Below are 16,171 nucleotides of genomic sequence, written 5' to 3' on the forward strand. Positions count from 1 at the left end.
GGGGCGGGGCATGGATAGGGGGCGGGGCATGGGGCTGCCAAAGGCCTTCCAGAGCGAGCGGCCCAGGCGGAGGCCGGAGTACGGTGTTGGCGGCGGCGGTGGCAGCGGCAACGGAAACAGTAGCAGCAACGCCCGGCCTAGGGCAGATCTGCCCCAGATGCCCCTGCAGAGAATCCACATGACCTCTGACAACCAAGCCCAGGTGATGGAGCTTCTGCAGGAGCTGCAGTCGCAGGACTGTGAGGAGGACAGGTGAGTGAGCATTTCCACTCTTGGCCATTTCCACTGTTGAGCACTTCCACTGGTGACCATTTCCACTGGTGAGCACTTCCACTGGTGACAATTTCCATGGTGAGCACTTCCACTGGTGAGCTGTCTGGCTTGGTAGGAGGGATTTAGTACACACACCATGAGGCACGCTGGGTAGATTCTCCTTTCCTCTGCTTTTCTCTCTCTTTCTTTTCTCTCTCTCTGGCTTGGTAGGAGGGCTTTAGTACAGTACTGCACACCATGAGGCCTTGAGCGTAGATTTTCCTTTCCTCTGCTCTTCTCCATCTTTCTCTATTGCTCTCTCTCTCTCTCTTTCCTCTGTGACATGGTGTTCACCTGGATGGTCTGTCTCTTTCTTCTCAGGTACTCGGGCTCTGACGCTGAGGAGGAGGAGGGGGAGGATGAGTACGATGAGCTGGATTACCGTGAGGAAGGCCAGTTTTGGGAGACGCGTGACGAGGTGGTGGAGTTTGCCGAAGGCCCGGTGTACGAGGAGGACTCTGAGGAAGAGCAGCCGTCTGCGGAGCCTGCCGTGTCCCTGTTCGCCGTGGGCCGTCTGAGCAGGTGCTGCCCTCTACTGGAGCCTGGGCTCAAATGCACCTTCACTTTGATTTTCTCTTATTAAATGCCAGATGGGAAAAGCTCCATCTACAGTAATGATATGAAAATATAGCAGAACCCTGCTCTTGTGTTGTGAGTGAGGAGTTGGATGATAACTTAAAATGTTTTATGATGATGTACAGGTCTGTATGATAATGTGGTATTTGATATGATAATGTATGGCTTGGTATGATATATGGTTCGGTATGCTAATGCATGGTTCTGTATGCTAATGCACGGTTCGGTATGAATGTACGGTTTAGTATGATAATGTACGGTTTGGTATGACGGTGTATGGTTTGGTATGATAATGTATGGCTTGGTAGGATGGTGTATGATTTGGTATGATGATGTGTGATTTGGTATGATGGTGTATGGTTTGGTATGATAATGTATGGCTTGGTAGGATGGTGCATGGTTTGGTATTATGATGTATGATTTGGTGTGATGATGTGCAGGTTTATGACATGCTGCTCTTGTGCAGGTACGGCTTTGACCGCGAGCGCAGCAGACAGGCGCTGGAGTCGGGCGGGGGCGAGGTGGGGGCGACGCTGGAGCAGCTGCTGCAGCAGGTGTTCGCCGAGCGGTACGGGTCGCGGGCGGCCCCCGGGGAGGGGCTGCGGTCCATCCCCATGGACGAGTGCCTGGCCCAGCGGCAGGAGGAGGCCATGGCCCTGTCCGCCATCTACGGCGACCGCTTCGCCGAGCGCATCGCCAACAGCGTGTGGACCGTGTCCCTGGACCTGCAGCACCTGACCCCGGGTCCGAGCGCGGGGCCCGACCGGCCCGCGCACAAACACGGCCAGGTCCTGCTCAAGGACGTGTGCAGGTTCTACCTGAAGGGGGCGGGGTGCCGATTTGGGGACAAGTGCAAATTCAAGCACCAGCTCCCCACTGACTCCGGGGCCCCCCCCGCAGGCCCCCCCGCGGGCCCCCCCGGCCCCAGCCAGCCCGGCTTCAGCAGCTACTCTGCCCCCGAGTACGAGCTGGAGGTGCGCTTCCCCAGGGGGAACCGCTACCCGTTCCAGCCCCCGCTGGTGGCCTTCAGCACCAGCGACGAGCGGCTGGGGGCCGCGGGCCGGCTCCACGTCACAGAGCTGCTGTTTGGGGAGGCGCTGTCCGCCGCCCAGGCCGGCGAGCCCGTCGTTTACACGCTCATCACCTGCTTCGAGGACGAGAGCAGGATGAAGGAGCTCCTGTCGGCCGCCCATCACAAGTACAGCTCCCCGCCCCCTGTGTTGGCGCCGCCGCCTGCGTTGGCCCCACCCGCCGCCGTCACTTCCGCGAAGACCAGGAACGCCAAGAACACCAGCGCAACATCAGAGAACCACGCCATCAACAGCATCACCAACAGTGCGACCAACAGTGTCAACAACAGCGCCACCAACAGTGCCATCAACAGCCGTGGCACACAAGGTTAGTGCCAAGCTAAACCTGTGCTGATAGGGTCACAAATCTTCCCACAGACCAGTATAAAAATAAAATAAAAAAATTTGTTTCTGTTTGTTGATACTGATGAGAAGATAACTTACATTTTCCTGTGTTTAATTACTGTGACGTGCCTACAGGATAAGTGAGAGTAACATTTTGTGCAGTAGCAAACATTGTATAGCTGTGTGTGTGTGTGTGTGTGTGTGTATGTGTGTATGTGCGTACATATATGTGTGTGTCTTTTGTGTCTCTCAGCGAAGGAGGCTCCAGAGCTGGAGGAGGAGCAGGAGGAGCAGGACGAGGAGGTGACCCCAGTGGTTGTAGAGAGTGAGAGCTACGTTCACCTGAAGAAGAAAATGGCACAGAAATATGAGACCAGAATGGAGGGTCTCCTGCAAGAGAACGGCAAACTGTGCAGGGAGTTCAGCAGGAAACGGGTGAGCTCTGAAGCAGGAAGTCAACCTGCACTGGAAAGTGCAGGAATTGCACTGTAGGAATCTGCCTCACATTAATACTCATGGAAATACAACCAGTATTACAACCAATCCGGAAAAAATGGAGTAAAATAAATAGAATTTTTTGAGTGTGTAGGAATGTGCAGTTTACCGTGTTCTGCTCAGTCTTCCAGGCGCTTTATGGCGATGCTGGAGCAAAGGCAGAAGCTCCCAGCCTGGCGGGAGAGGGAGAACATTCTGGATCTTCTGCGGGAGAGCCAGGTTATGGTGGTGAGCGGGATGACCGGGTGAGTCTCGCGTTCCGGCGGTCGCTCCCGGTCGCGCGGGGGTGCTCTGCGCTCTGTGCTGCCCGCTGCGTGTGCGTGCTCTGACGGTCCCGCTTCCCGGCTCTCTCTCCCCCCCCCCCCCCCCCCCCCCCAGGTGCGGGAAGACCACGCAGATCCCTCAGTTCATCCTGGACGAGACTCTGAAGGGCCCCGCCGACCGGGTCGCCAACATCATCTGCACGCAGCCGCGGCGCATCTCCGCCATCACCGTGGCCGAGAGGGTGGCGCAGGAGCGCGCCGAGCGGCTGGGCAGCTCCGTGGGCTACCAGATCCGCCTGGAGACCGTCAGGGTCAGTCCCCCCGCATCCCAGCATGCAACAGCGAAGCTCCGCTCCGCGCCCGGGAAGTGTGGTTCTTCCATGGAGAAACGCTTAGCTTAGCATGCGGTGGCGCCGAAGTGATTTCTGTTCTGCCCGAAATGTGTGATGTTTGAATTTGCTTGTGTACATGGAGCTGGCATTAATAGACCCCCCCCCTCCCCCCCCCCCCCCCAGTCGTCAGCCACCAGGCTGCTGTACTGCACCACGGGGGTCCTCCTGCGGCGGCTCGAGGGTGAAGCCAACCTGCCCGGCATCACACACGTCATCGTGGACGAGGTGCACGAGCGCACCGAGGAGAGGTGAGCCCCCTGCCCCTGCAGGACCCAGCATGACTGGGGGATTGTGGGACTGTGGAGGATCTGTGGTGCCTCATTAGAGTCTGGTTAGTGATGATGTCACTGGTTTCCCCGGCAGTGACTTCCTGCTCCTGGTCTTGAAGGACCTGATGCTTCAGCGACCCGACCTGAAGATCATCTTAATGAGCGCCACCCTCAATGCCGAGCTCTTCTCCCAGTACTTCTACAACAGCCCCGCCATCCACATCCCAGGTACCCCTCTCCACCCTCACTCAAATACAACTGCCCCGCCATCCACATCCCAGGTACCCCTCTCCACCCTCACTCAAATACAACTGCCCCGCCATCCACATCCCAGGTACCCCTCTCCACCCTCACTCAAATACAGCTGCCCCGCCATCCACATCCCAGGTACCCCTCTCCACCCTCACTCAAATACAACTGCCCCGCCATCCACATCCCAGGTACCCCTCTCCACCCTCACTCAAATACAACTGCCCCGCCATCCACATCCCAGGTACCCCTCTCCACCCTCACTCAAATACAACTGCCCCGCCATCCACATCCCAGGTACCCCTCTCCACCCTCACTCAAATACAACTGCCCCGCCATCCACATACCAGGTACCCCTCTCTACCCATGTTCACATACAACTGCCCCGCCAATCATATCCTAGACACCCCTCTCCACTGCTGGACCTACACTTACATCCCGCTGTCTCAATTTAGTCTTTTAGTACGAGAGCCAATGGCTCATTTTTTTGGTGGTTTTTTTATAGCTGCTATAAATAGCTCATGAATGTAACAGATTTTTACAGGGTAATGGCTACGATGAAAACTGATTTGTTGATGAATGTCCGGTATAATATGAGCTATGATGATGTAACGCTGTAATCCTTCAGTCATCTTGGAGATTAAGGAGCACTTCCTCTCTTTCCAGGTCGCACGTTTCCTGTTGATCAGTTTTTCCTAGAAGACGCCATTGCCATGACAAAGTAAGTCACTGGAGCATCTTTACAGAAAACAGTCTTTTCTTTAATTACCGGAGACTGTCTTGCACACGCCCTCGGGTGATGGTTTGGGTTCTGTGGTCTCTCTGCACGCAGGTATGTGATCGAGGACGGCAGCCCCTACCAGCGCTCCGGCAAACAGGGCCCCTCCGGGAAACAGGGCCCCCCAGGGAGGCAGGGCCCCCCAGGGAAGCAGCAGGGCTCCAGCAGGGTGGCGGTGGACCAGCTGGAGGAGGACGTCTGGTCCTACATGTCCTTCCAGAAGACGGACTTTGTGAAGGACTCCATCCCTGACCAGCAGCTCACGCTGCAGGAGCTCTCTGTCCGATACAAAGGTGCAGTCTCATCAAGTGCTTACGAGGAAACGCAATCGATAAGGCGCCTTCTGCCCAAAATGTTTTTCGGATGCCCTAGCGGGTGCATTTTTATTCGTGAACTGGTCAGTCGATCAATATGCGTTTCGACAGTCGAGACTTAATTCTGTTTTTAACATAAATCAATCACTCAAAATGATTTTGCACAGAAGAGTTAACAACATAAAGTACAATACCAAAGTCACTTTGAGAGATTGATTGGCTGGTTTGTGTTAAAAACAGACACTAAGAAGTCTGTTCTGAAGACCATTGCTGCCATGGACCTGGATAAGATCAACATGGACCTGGTGGAGAGTCTGCTGGAGTGGATTGTGAATGGAGACCATAACTACCCGCCAGGTGACTGAGACACAGGCGTGAATTGTAACTGGCCACCAGGGGGCACTATGACACAGGCATGGGCTTGCCCGGAGGGGTAATGTTTAGTTTTGGCTGTGTCGGGGAGGGACGTGGGATGATGCTGTCCTTGTGTGCGCCGCAGTCATATGACCCTGCTCTCCTCCTATCGGCAGGCGCGGTGCTCGTCTTCCTGCCCGGATTGGCTGAGATTAAGATGCTGTACGAGCAGCTGCAGTCGAACAGGATGTTCAACAACAGGAAGTGCAAACGGTGTGAAAAGTGTTTCCCTGGCAACGCTGTGTGTGTGGAGTAGCCGCATGCCGTAGCTCTGTGACTGTGGGCTAACTGCTTGCGTGAGGCTGCAGTGGAGTGTGTGGCTGATAGGATGTGCACACGGTCCTGAGGAACGATGTCTGTTTGCACACCCACTAATAGTGCCATTCTCGCTTGCTAGGGTGGAGTTATGGATCTTATTCAATGGAGGCATAAGCTGATATTAAAGTGATCTGCTGGTGTTATTGACTGAGTGATGTGTGTGTGTGCGTGTGTTGCAGGTGTGTGGTCTTGATATATAGGTTTTATTGACTGTGTGTGTGTGTGTGTGTGTGTGTGTGTGCATGTGCATGTTGCAGGTGTCTGGTGTCGAAGTATTGGTTGTATTGACTCTGTGTGTGTGTGTGTGTGTATGTATGTGTTGCAGGTGTGTGGTGTTGAAGTATTGGTTGTATTGACTGTGTGTGTGTGTGTGTGTGTGTGTGTTGCAGGTGTGTGGTGTTGATACACTGGTATTATTGACTAAGTGGTGTGTGTGTGTGTGTGTGTGTGTGTTGCAGGTGTCTGGTGTTGATACACTGGTATTATTGACTAAGTGGTGTGTGTGTGTGTGTTGCAGGTGTGTGGTGTTGATACTCTGGTATTATTGACTAAGTGGTGTGTGTGTGTGTGTTGCAGGTGTGTGGTGTTGATACTCTGGTATTATTGACTAAGTGGTGTGTGTGTGTGTGTTGCAGGTGTGTGGTGTTACCCCTTCACTCCTCTCTGTCCAATGAGGAGCAGCAGGCTGTGTTTCAGCGCCCGCCCGATGGCGTCACCAAAATCATAATCTCCACCAACATCGCCGAAACCTCCGTCACCATCGACGACGTGGTGTACGTGGTGGACTCGGGGAAGATGAAGGAGAAAAGGTGCCAACCACACGCACACACACACACACACACGCACACACACACAGCTGATGGGAACAGAAAGGCCTCAGTCACATGGCTGTGCTCAGTGAAATGTACGCTGTTGACATTTGCTTCTGGTTGGAATCCCAGCATGCCTCTGAGCGAAACCCACGTAGCCACAGACGGTCCATATTTCACACACCACCTCGTCGCCTTCATCCCGTCCCCTCTGACCCCCCCCCCCCCCCCCCCCCCCCCCCCCACAGGTACGACGCCGCTAAGAGCATGGAGAGCCTGGAGGAGTCGTGGGTGTCACGCGCGAACGCGCTGCAGAGGCGTGGCCGAGCCGGGCGCGTGGCCTCGGGCGTCTGCTTCCACCTCTTCACCAGCCACTGCTTCTCACACCTGCTCGCCGAGCAGCAGCTGCCCGAGATCCAGAGAGTCCCGCTGGAGCAGCTCTGCCTCAGGTCAGCCCCCCTGCAGCCCCCCTATAGCCCCCCTATAGCCCCCCTGCAACCCCCCTGCAGCCCACCTGCAGCCCCCTTGCAGCCCCCTTGCAGCCCCCCTATAGCCCCCCTGCAGCCCCCTTGCATCCCCCCTGTAGCCCCCCTGTAGCCCCCCTATAGCCCCCCTGCAACCCCCCTGCAGCCCACCTGCAGCCCCCCTGCAGCCCCCTTGCATCCCCCCTATAGCCCCCCTGCAGCCCCCTTGCATCCCCCCTGTAACCCCCTGTAGCCCCCCTATAGCCCCCCTGCAACCCCCCTGCAGCCCACCTGCAGCCACCCTGCAGCCCCCTTGCAGCCCCCCTATAGCCCCCCTGCAGCCCCCTTGCATCCCCCCTGTAGCCCCCCTGTAGCCCCCCTATAGCCCCCCTGCAACCCCCCTGCAGCCCACCTGCAGCCCCCCTGCAGCCCCCTTGCATCCCCCCTATAGCCCCCCTGCAGCCCCCTTGCATCCCCCCTGTAACCCCCTGTAGCCCCCCTATAGCCCCCCTGCAACCCCCCTGCAGCCCACCTGCAGCCACCCTGCAGCCCCCTTGCAGCCCCCCTATAGCCCCCCTGCAGCCCCCTTGTAACCCCCTGTAGCCCCCCTGTAGCCCCCCTGTAACCCCCTGTAGCCCCCCTGTATGAGCTGGCCTCCAGGTGAGACGCAGGTAACCCGCTAAATCCGCCATTCTCCCCTTTCGCAGGATCAAAATCCTGGACGTGTTCGCGGAGACGTCCCTGGAGTCGGTGTTCTCGCGGCTGATCGAGCCCCCCTCCCCCGCCGGCGTGGAGGCGGCCGAGCGGCGGCTGCAGGACCTGGGGGCGCTGACGGCGGACGAGAAGCTCACCCCGCTGGGGTACCACCTGGCCTGCCTGCCCGTGGACGTGCGCATCGGGAAGCTCATGCTGTTCGGGGCCATCTTCCGCTGCCTGGACCCCGCCCTCACCATCGCCGCCAGCCTCGCCTTCAAGTCCCCCTTTGTAAGAGACGCGTATCCCATAGCAGCGACCACAAAACCACAGAAGAAGATGGATAGATTCCTTATTACGTTTCTGTTACATGCATTATGAATGTGTTTGCTATTTGGGTGTTCTGCCCTGGTTTTTGCTTTTTTTTCTGCTATTCTGTAAAGAGTCTTTGTGACAGTCTTCTGTAAAATGCTCTATACAAATTGAATTGATTTGATAAAGACAGGAGAGAACTGGTTGGTTTTTCCTGCCGTAATGTCCTCTCAACCTGCTATGCCCCCCCTGTTTGTCCCAAATACAGGTCTCTCCGTGGGACAAGCGTGAGGAGGCGAATGTCCGGAAGCAGAGCTTTGCTCTGGCCAACAGTGACCACCTGGCCCTGCTGCAGGCGTACAAGGTGCGTCCCGTTTCGTATCAGTAAGGCCCCCTAGCCCATCCCGTTTGAGTATAGCCCCCTGTCCATCCTGTTTGAGTACAGAAAAGAAAATGGTGTCAGATGGAGCTGATGAACGCGTGTACGTCTGTGACGCAGTGTACGCCTGTAGGAAGCTCCACATATCTGCTGTGTGCAGTGCCAGGTGCTGTCCTCAACGCACTCTGTCTCCCTCTACAGGGCTGGAGTGCTGCCGCCAAGAACGGAAATCAGGCTGGCTTCCTGTACTGCAGGGAGAACTTCCTGTCTTCACGAGGGCTCCAGGTGAGAATTCTCACTCGCCATCCAATCACAATAATCTCCAGGTGAGAATTCTCACTCGCTGTCCAGTCACAGTAATCTTCAGGTGGGAATTCTCACTCGCTGTCCAATCACAGTAATCTTCAGGTGGGAATTCTCACTCGCCGTCCAATCACAGTAATCTCCAGGTGGGAATTCTCACTCGCTGTCCAATCACAGTAATCTTCAGGTGGGAATTCTCACTCGCTGTCCAATCACAGTAATCTCCAGATGAGAATGCTCTTACTGCAGTGAGAGTGGGGTTCATATGAGGGAGTGATGGGCAGGTTCTGAAAGTGCTGTGTCATCGCTGCTCATTCACTGTTTGCTGTAGGGGTGAATGGTACAATGATTGTTAGTTGTTATGTCTGCTTACGCTAAGCCAAAAGCAGATTGCCTTGTCAGCTTCCTTAGCGGTTTTTCACTGATGAGGCTGTTTTTGGTCCCCAGGAGATCTCCAGCCTGAAGAGGCAGTTTGCGGAGCTGCTGTCGGACATCGGCTTCGTGAAGGAGGGCCTGAAGGCCCGGGTGATCGAGCGCATGAGCAGCAGGGGGACGGACGGCGTTCTGGAAGCCACGGGCTTCGAGGTGGGTGAGCAGTCACAGCACACAGGCGGCCCCAGCTGAACTGTCCCTAAAGCACAAAGGCCGCAGTCACACAGCTGGGCGGTGTGGCCACGTGGTGTTTGTCAAAGCCGTCGTCTGAGAAGGGGAACTCGCACACTAGCTTTCAGTAAACCTTTATTGCACCATGACAGCTACGTTGTAAATATCAAACAAGCTGTCGATCATTACCAAGTAATGATTACGAGAATCGCAATAGCACGCTATCCCAGGAACTTAAGCAGAAGTGCTGCTTTTGGTATGACAGTGAATACAGCTGCCTGAGGGGCGGGTAACTGGGGAAGTGCTGATTTGGACTGAGGCAGAGGTCAGTGCAGCTGTCCAGGTTTGAGTAGCTGTGGTTTGAGTAGCTCCAGGTTTGAGTAGCTGTGGTTTGAGTAGCTCCAGGTGTGAGTAGCTGTTGTTTGAGTAGCTCCAGGTTTGAGTAGCTGTGGTTTGAGTCGCTGTGGTTTGAGTAGCTCCAGGTTTGAGTCGCTGTCCTGTTTCCTTTCCCAGGCCAATCTGAACTCAGACAACACCAAGCTGATGTCGGCTATGCTGTGCGCTGCCCTGTATCCCAACGTCGTCCAGGTGAGTCTCCAGTGTTCCGCTCACTTCCTGTATGCAGCACACAATGCTGAACTTGTTACCTTCAACTTCAAGATCCAAGTTTACTCGGATTTATGCTTAAACAACCAGTGAATGGAAGGGCATTAAAAGTAAGTGCTGATTTCTTGAGTATGTGTGCAGTTGATGGGTGTGGCTGTGTTGCTGGTAAAGCTTGATGGGTGTGGTTGTGCTGCAGGTTCGAGCCCCCCAGGGGAAGTACAAGCTGACCAGTAAAGGAGCGATGAAAATGCAGCCCAAGGCCGAGGAGCTGCGCTTCATGACCAAGAGCGATGGCTGTGTCCACGTCCACCCCTCCTCCATCAATTACACGGTTAGCTCCGCCCCCACTGTATCCACGTCCACCCCTCCTCTGTCAGTTACACGGTTAGCTCCGCCCCCACTGTGTCCACGTCCACCCCTCCTCTGTCAGTTACACGGTTAGCTCCGCCCCCACTGTGTCCACGTCCACCCCTCCTCTGTCAGTTACACGGTTAGCTCCGCCCCCACTGTGTCCACGTCCACCCCTCCTCTGTCAGTTACACGGTTAGCTCCGCCCCCGCTGTGTCCACATCCACCCCTCCTCTGTCAACTACACGGCTAGCTCCGCCCCCACTGAGCTCTGTTCCTGCCCTGCGTTCCTCTCACAGGGATACAGCGCAGTCCCGCCACCCGCCAGAGGCACTGCGGGTTCAGATCCCAGGGTGGGGGCTGGGCAGTGCTGTAGAACCCTTGAGCAAAGTCCTTGAAACAGATTGCACCTGTAAAATGTTCAGCTGTGCAGATGGGCAGTAGTGAAGCCTAAATTACGCCGAGTAACGTAAGCAGTATTAAAATGTAAGTTAAGCGAATTTCCCGACTGGCCCAGTGCGATCACGGCTCTGTCCCTCAGGTTCGGCACTACGACAGCCCGTACCTGGTGTACCACGAGAAGGTGAAGACCAGCCGCGTGTTCATCCGGGACTGCAGCATGGTGTCTGTGTACCCCCTGGTCCTGTTCGGAGGGGGGCAGGTCAGCGTGGAGCTGCACAAGGGCGAGTTCATCGTCTCCCTGGACGACGGCTGGATCCGCTTCGCCGCTGCGTCCCACCAGGTGCACCGCGACGTCGCAGACGCACACACACACACACACACACGTACAACCACACATACACATGCACATACGTGTGCACAAACACACACGTGGACATACACACACGTGCTTGCACACACACATATGCATACACAAGCATGCATGCATGCACACACAGCACAGATATTTATCAATTAAAAATGTTATGTCTGTAAATTGTCATTGTGATGCCATTATAACTGTTATACAGACTCCCCCATAACTGTACCACAGTGAGATTAACCAGAAATCAGGGGCTTATAAAATTACTAACTGGGTTGATCGCAGAAGTCAGGAGCTCATGTAGTTTGCAGTGCTGATTTTGGGGGTTGGGGTCTCTGTGGTAGTGGGGTGCTGATGTTTGGGTTTGGGGGTCTCTGTGGTTGTGGGGTGATGATGCTGAGGTTTTGGGGTCTCTGTGGTAGTGGGGTGCTGATGTTGGGGTTTTGGGGTCTCTGTGGTAGTGGGGTGCTGATGTTGGGCTTTTGGGGTCTCTGTGGTAGTGGGGTACTGATGTTGGGGTTTGGGGGTCTTTGTGGTAGTGGGGTGCTGATGTTGGGGTTTGGGGGTCTCTGTGGTAGTGGGGTGCTGATGTTTGGGTTTGGGGGTCTCTGGGGTGCAGGTGGCTGAGCTGCTGAAGGAGCTTCGCTGGGAGCTGGACCAGCTCCTGGAGGATAAGATCCGCCAGCCCAGCATGGACCTGTGCAGCTGCCCCCGCGGCTCACGCATCATCCACACCATCGTCAAGCTCATCTCCACCCAGTAGTGCGCCGAGGGACTGATGCCCATACGTGGCCACGCCCCATACCTCGCCACGCCCTGTACGCGGCCACGCCCCTATGTGGCCACTCCTGCTCTGCTTCACCTGGAGGACTGCCCAACCGCTGTGCTTCACCTGGAGGACTCACCTCCCTGTGCACCTCCCCACGCCCTGTGCCACAGGCAGTGGTTAGGCGGGGTCTCCCTGTCCTGGTTCTGACGGAAACTCGCTTCTGTCTCCAGCAGAGACTTTGATTCGTTGGCCTTTGGGTTCGGGTGATAGGAGTAGAAATCTGCATCTGGCTTCATTTAACTGGGTGTATCTGCCATTTGGCTTCTATTTCAGCCCAAACATGTTTGAAATATAATAACATGATCCGGCATTCATAAATTAATAATTATTAAATGAAGCCAGGCACAGTTAATTGAGCAACTAATTTAAATTGCCCTGAACATGACCAGAGGTCATATATTTGAAAAATAAAATTATAATCTCTTTTATTAGTTCAGACAGGACATTTCTTTTTTGAAGAATTTATTTCAGATACAATGCTGAGATTTCAGGTGTTCTAATGGCACAAATGATATCAACATAGCAACGCCTCTTGGTGAAGATTGATATCAACAACTAAGCCGAGCAGAGAAGCTTCACACAGAGCTCAAGATGGAGTCAAAAACAGTGCTCATGGAGTGCCAGAGAGCCACTAAGACCAGCGCACCAAGTACTGGCATGGCCACACCTGGAGCTACTCTGGGTGGAGCGAGCAGAAAAGGGTTTTTTCACTTTTTTAAAAGAAAAAGGAATGACTCTGTTATATTTACAAGGCTTCAAATGCGTTTTCCTTCATTGTCTAGTTTAGTGCTTAAAATAGAACTTGAGTTGTGTGATGCTGCACATTATTGTGGAAGGCATTTGAATCCACATTGGATTTTCTTAATGTAACGAGGGTGCATGGAGAGAGTGTGGTGTTTTATATGTGCTGACGTTTAACGCAACCATAGCAGGTTGTAAAAGAAAACCATGTCAAATATTATTCCACTTGTGCGGTTTTTTTGGCATGTGCCTAAGGAATGTTCAAATGAAAATCATGGAAATTAAATTCAAAGGGCTATCAAAATAGGATTTGGTCTGATGTTGCCAAAGGAAATTTAAGTGTATATTTGAAGGCAGAACTAACATTTGTTCTGTGTTGGACTACACCAAATAAATCATTGCCTGAACAACATGGGATTGGCTCGATTTTGTTTTTGGGCCAAGGTGGTAGGCTCTTTTTAAACCTGGGGTTCGAGCCCATAAGTGGTACTGTATGGCAACGAGGACACTGTCACTGTAGCCTCATCTTCCTGTTCTTAGCTGGCGGGAGCGGAACCCAGCGTGGTCTTCTGCTGCTGAAGCCCATCTTCTCCAAGGTTCAATGCATTGTGGGTTTTGTATTTTCTTGAGTCCAGTAATGCAGGCTTAATGTAATTTTTAAAATGGCTGAACAGTAAGCAGCTAGAGCATTCTCAGTTACTGCGTGATCTACCTTGAATATTAATTAGCTGTACTCAATGAGCTAATATACTCAGTGTGAATCGCCTTTTACTTGGCTAGCTTGGCCTGCTATTGTCTTGCTTATGTGGGAGATGAGAACTAGACGCTGTGTTGGCAGGGGCTCTGTGGCTCCTATCTGATATTAAATCATATCTCCCAGAACACATTTCTGATGCAAAATGAATTTAAGCCTGGCCATGTGAAGTTGCCAAAGGGTAAATCCATGCTAATCTAGCTGCTGACCTCAGTACAAACGCCACAGGGACCATCAAATTTCAGTTCCAAGTTTAGCTCACCTCAAGAGCCCCACTGAGAACCAGCTGAGGAAAAAATTGACATTTTCTTTGATGGATCTGGAATGGGATAAATGCATAAACTGGAGCCACAGCACCAGCTTTTTTTTGTTACATTTTTCCTTCCAGAAAGGGAGGTTTATGTAGGTAATCTTGGGGCAGGTGTCCCCCTGGGGTGTTCTTTTGTGGAGCTGAAAGGTGCAGGGGTGCAGAAGATGCAGTGTGTGGCTTTCATGGCAAGTGAATGAATGAATTAATTAATTAATTAATGCATTTATATAGCACTTTTCTGTATGCTCAAAGTGCAGTGATGCTGAAGCTCTGCCATACACTGAAGTCAATGAAGAAACTCCTCCCTCTATGGTGCATGATTTCTCCCTCACAGAGAAAAATCAGCCATTGTTAAATGTTCTCTTATTGTGCTCTTGTGATTGTATTTTTAAGTTACATGTGCGCCTGAATTATGGACGTATTGGAATATTTGATTGTTAAGATATCCAACTGCAAGATTTCCAATCGGTTCCTTTGGCCATTATGCAAATGCTTATTAAATAACAAAAATGGAAGATGTTCCCAAAACCGATTTTTTCTCCATCAGTATTCATGAAGAGGGGTGTAATGGCTGAAATAAGTGAGCGATGCAGAGCAAGTGAAGGGTGAGCTCGGGTCACTGAGTCATTATGTGCACTCTGTGTGAGAAAGTGGTGTCATGCAGTGATGATTTAAGAATATTCAGTCCACTGATGCAGGGAATATTTGAATATCAAATTACGGGGGATGTTTGCCCCCAGTGAGAACTGATGGGGGGGGGATTTTCAAGCTTCATCAGATCCCGAGTGAGCAGCCTGGGCAAGCTCTAGCCTGAGACCCATGTGACCCCGTCTCCAAGGAGACCCAGGTTGGTGTTTTTCTCCTCCTTTGCAATTATGATTTTGTCCTTGTATGGAAAAGGTACCTAAATAAATGCATATAATAATAATAGTCACCATCACCACCACCATTGTATTTTCTTCCTCTGTGGTACATGTTGTGCAGGCGAGAAGATCTGGCTCAAGGTCCCGTACTCTCTCTTGTCTGAAGAGCCGGTTGGTGTGGCTCTGGCTGACTGTAGCAGCTGGAGGGTGCAGTCAGTGCCTTCTACAGATGAGAGGCTGATGTTCTTTTATTTGTGTTTTTATCTGAGAATCATCTTTAATTCACACCCCAGCTGAGGGAATAGAGTGAACAAATTTTCTTACAGTCAAGCCCATAGTGTGAGCAATCGGCTCAAAGTGAGTCATAGCTCCCATCTATTCTCAGCCATCGACCACATTGTAATTTATATTTAAAAAGAACTGCTGTTGTAATTGCAATGTTGATATTAAATCATTCAGCTGTGTAGTTCTGGAACACTTTGAATGGGCTTGTGTTATCAGGTAGTTAACATGAATGTATAATTGGAGCGGGAAACTAATTTCAGTGTTTGTGCACGTTATTATAAAAATCGCTCAGGACATACTGAGTGTGTACTGAGCAATGAGTTGGTGGCCATTAAAGTGGAATTTAATGCAATTTAAAGTGGGTTTGAATCTACCCTCTTCCCTGTGGTTAGCTTTCACAGAATCCCACGCGGCAGCACGCGGGTCAGTAAAGACCTGCTGTAACAGAAGGTTTCTCAGTAAGTTAAAGACAGAATGCCAAGGGAAACAGAAGGAGAAAACTTCTGGTGATTTGTTTATTTTTTCTCCAAAACCAGAAAGTGCAGCAGACACAGGCCGAGGAACCAGAAAAAGACGCTCCCACAGGAGAACCTGCTTGGAATGAAGATAACAGAGCTGGTCTATGATGTGCATCTCAGATAAACCACATCTGCCAGTATCCAGAGCTGCTTCAGTTAGAACCACCCCCCCCCCCCCCAAGTCTGGATCTGCGGTCAGTTTTGGTCCCCTGTGAGGAGGTAAGGGATTAGCCTTATACACATGTACATCTCTCTCTCTCCCCCTCCCCCTCTGATGGTTTGCTTTGAGAGAAATTTGGCAAGTTGAGTATACACAGATGAACCTACCACCTTTTGATATGACTGCAGTACACGCCAGACATGGTGGAAAAGTCACAAGGCAGAGCAGTGTGTTTGTTAGAGCATAAGTGAAGTCATTCACTTGGCTTTCAGTCACATCTCCATCTGATCACACAGGACTGGCAGAGGATCCCTGCAGTTACCCACGTCTTTAAATAGCCTCATTAGCCCCAGAGCACAATGTCAGCCACCTAATGCACGCAACCTCCTCTCTGGCTCAGTCAGCTGTGAAAGAAAATTAGCGCAGACATCCCGGGTGTTAGCAGTGATTGAGGAGACGTACTTGCCGGAGTTGGAGAGTGGAATAAACAAAAATGTTTACATGGAATTTTGAGCTGGTCGTTGTAACATGTTTGTCCCTAATTATCTACAGGCCGAGCACGGCTAGCGTAAGCATGTGGTTTAGCATGGCTGGAGTAAGCTCGTGATTTAGCATGGCTAGCGTAAGTGTGTGGCT

The 16,171-nt window shown here is 52.5% G+C and overlaps 1 protein-coding gene across 1 annotated transcript; it reads left to right on the plus strand.

The window, feature by feature from the left end:
• The first annotated feature begins 13 nt into the window (after positions 1-13).
• On the plus strand, positions 14-13,057 carry dhx57 (DEAH (Asp-Glu-Ala-Asp/His) box polypeptide 57). The gene is made up of 22 exons (XM_035400262.1): positions 14-252; positions 634-834; positions 1,355-2,286; positions 2,557-2,738; positions 2,922-3,043; positions 3,177-3,372; positions 3,577-3,701; positions 3,817-3,950; positions 4,638-4,692; positions 4,804-5,042; positions 5,304-5,420; positions 5,594-5,690; positions 6,431-6,604; positions 6,853-7,053; positions 7,776-8,052; positions 8,342-8,437; positions 8,654-8,737; positions 9,203-9,340; positions 9,872-9,946; positions 10,161-10,295; positions 10,854-11,054; positions 11,695-13,057. The coding sequence occupies exons 1-22, from the start codon at positions 29-31 to the stop codon at positions 11,836-11,838; spliced, it is 4,149 nt and encodes a 1,382-aa protein (XP_035256153.1). The 5' UTR covers positions 14-28; the 3' UTR covers positions 11,839-13,057.
• The last annotated feature ends 3,114 nt before the right edge of the window (positions 13,058-16,171 follow it).

The sequence above is a fragment of the Anguilla anguilla genome, chromosome 18 (assembly GCF_013347855.1).
Source record: "Anguilla anguilla isolate fAngAng1 chromosome 18, fAngAng1.pri, whole genome shotgun sequence".
Taxonomy (NCBI): domain Eukaryota; kingdom Metazoa; phylum Chordata; class Actinopteri; order Anguilliformes; family Anguillidae; genus Anguilla; species Anguilla anguilla.

Coding starts and splice junctions, on each gene's coding strand:
- dhx57 (XM_035400262.1), top strand. CDS start 29: ATGGGGCTGCCAAAGGCCTTCCAGAGCGAGCGGCCCAGGCGGAGGCCG. Junction 835..1,354: donor GCCGTGGGCCGTCTGAGCAG/GTGCTGCCCTCT, acceptor GCTCTTGTGCAG/GTACGGCTTTGACCGCGAGC. Junction 5,691..6,430: donor AACAACAGGAAGTGCAAACG/GTGTGAAAAGTG, acceptor TGTGTGTTGCAG/GTGTGTGGTGTTACCCCTTC.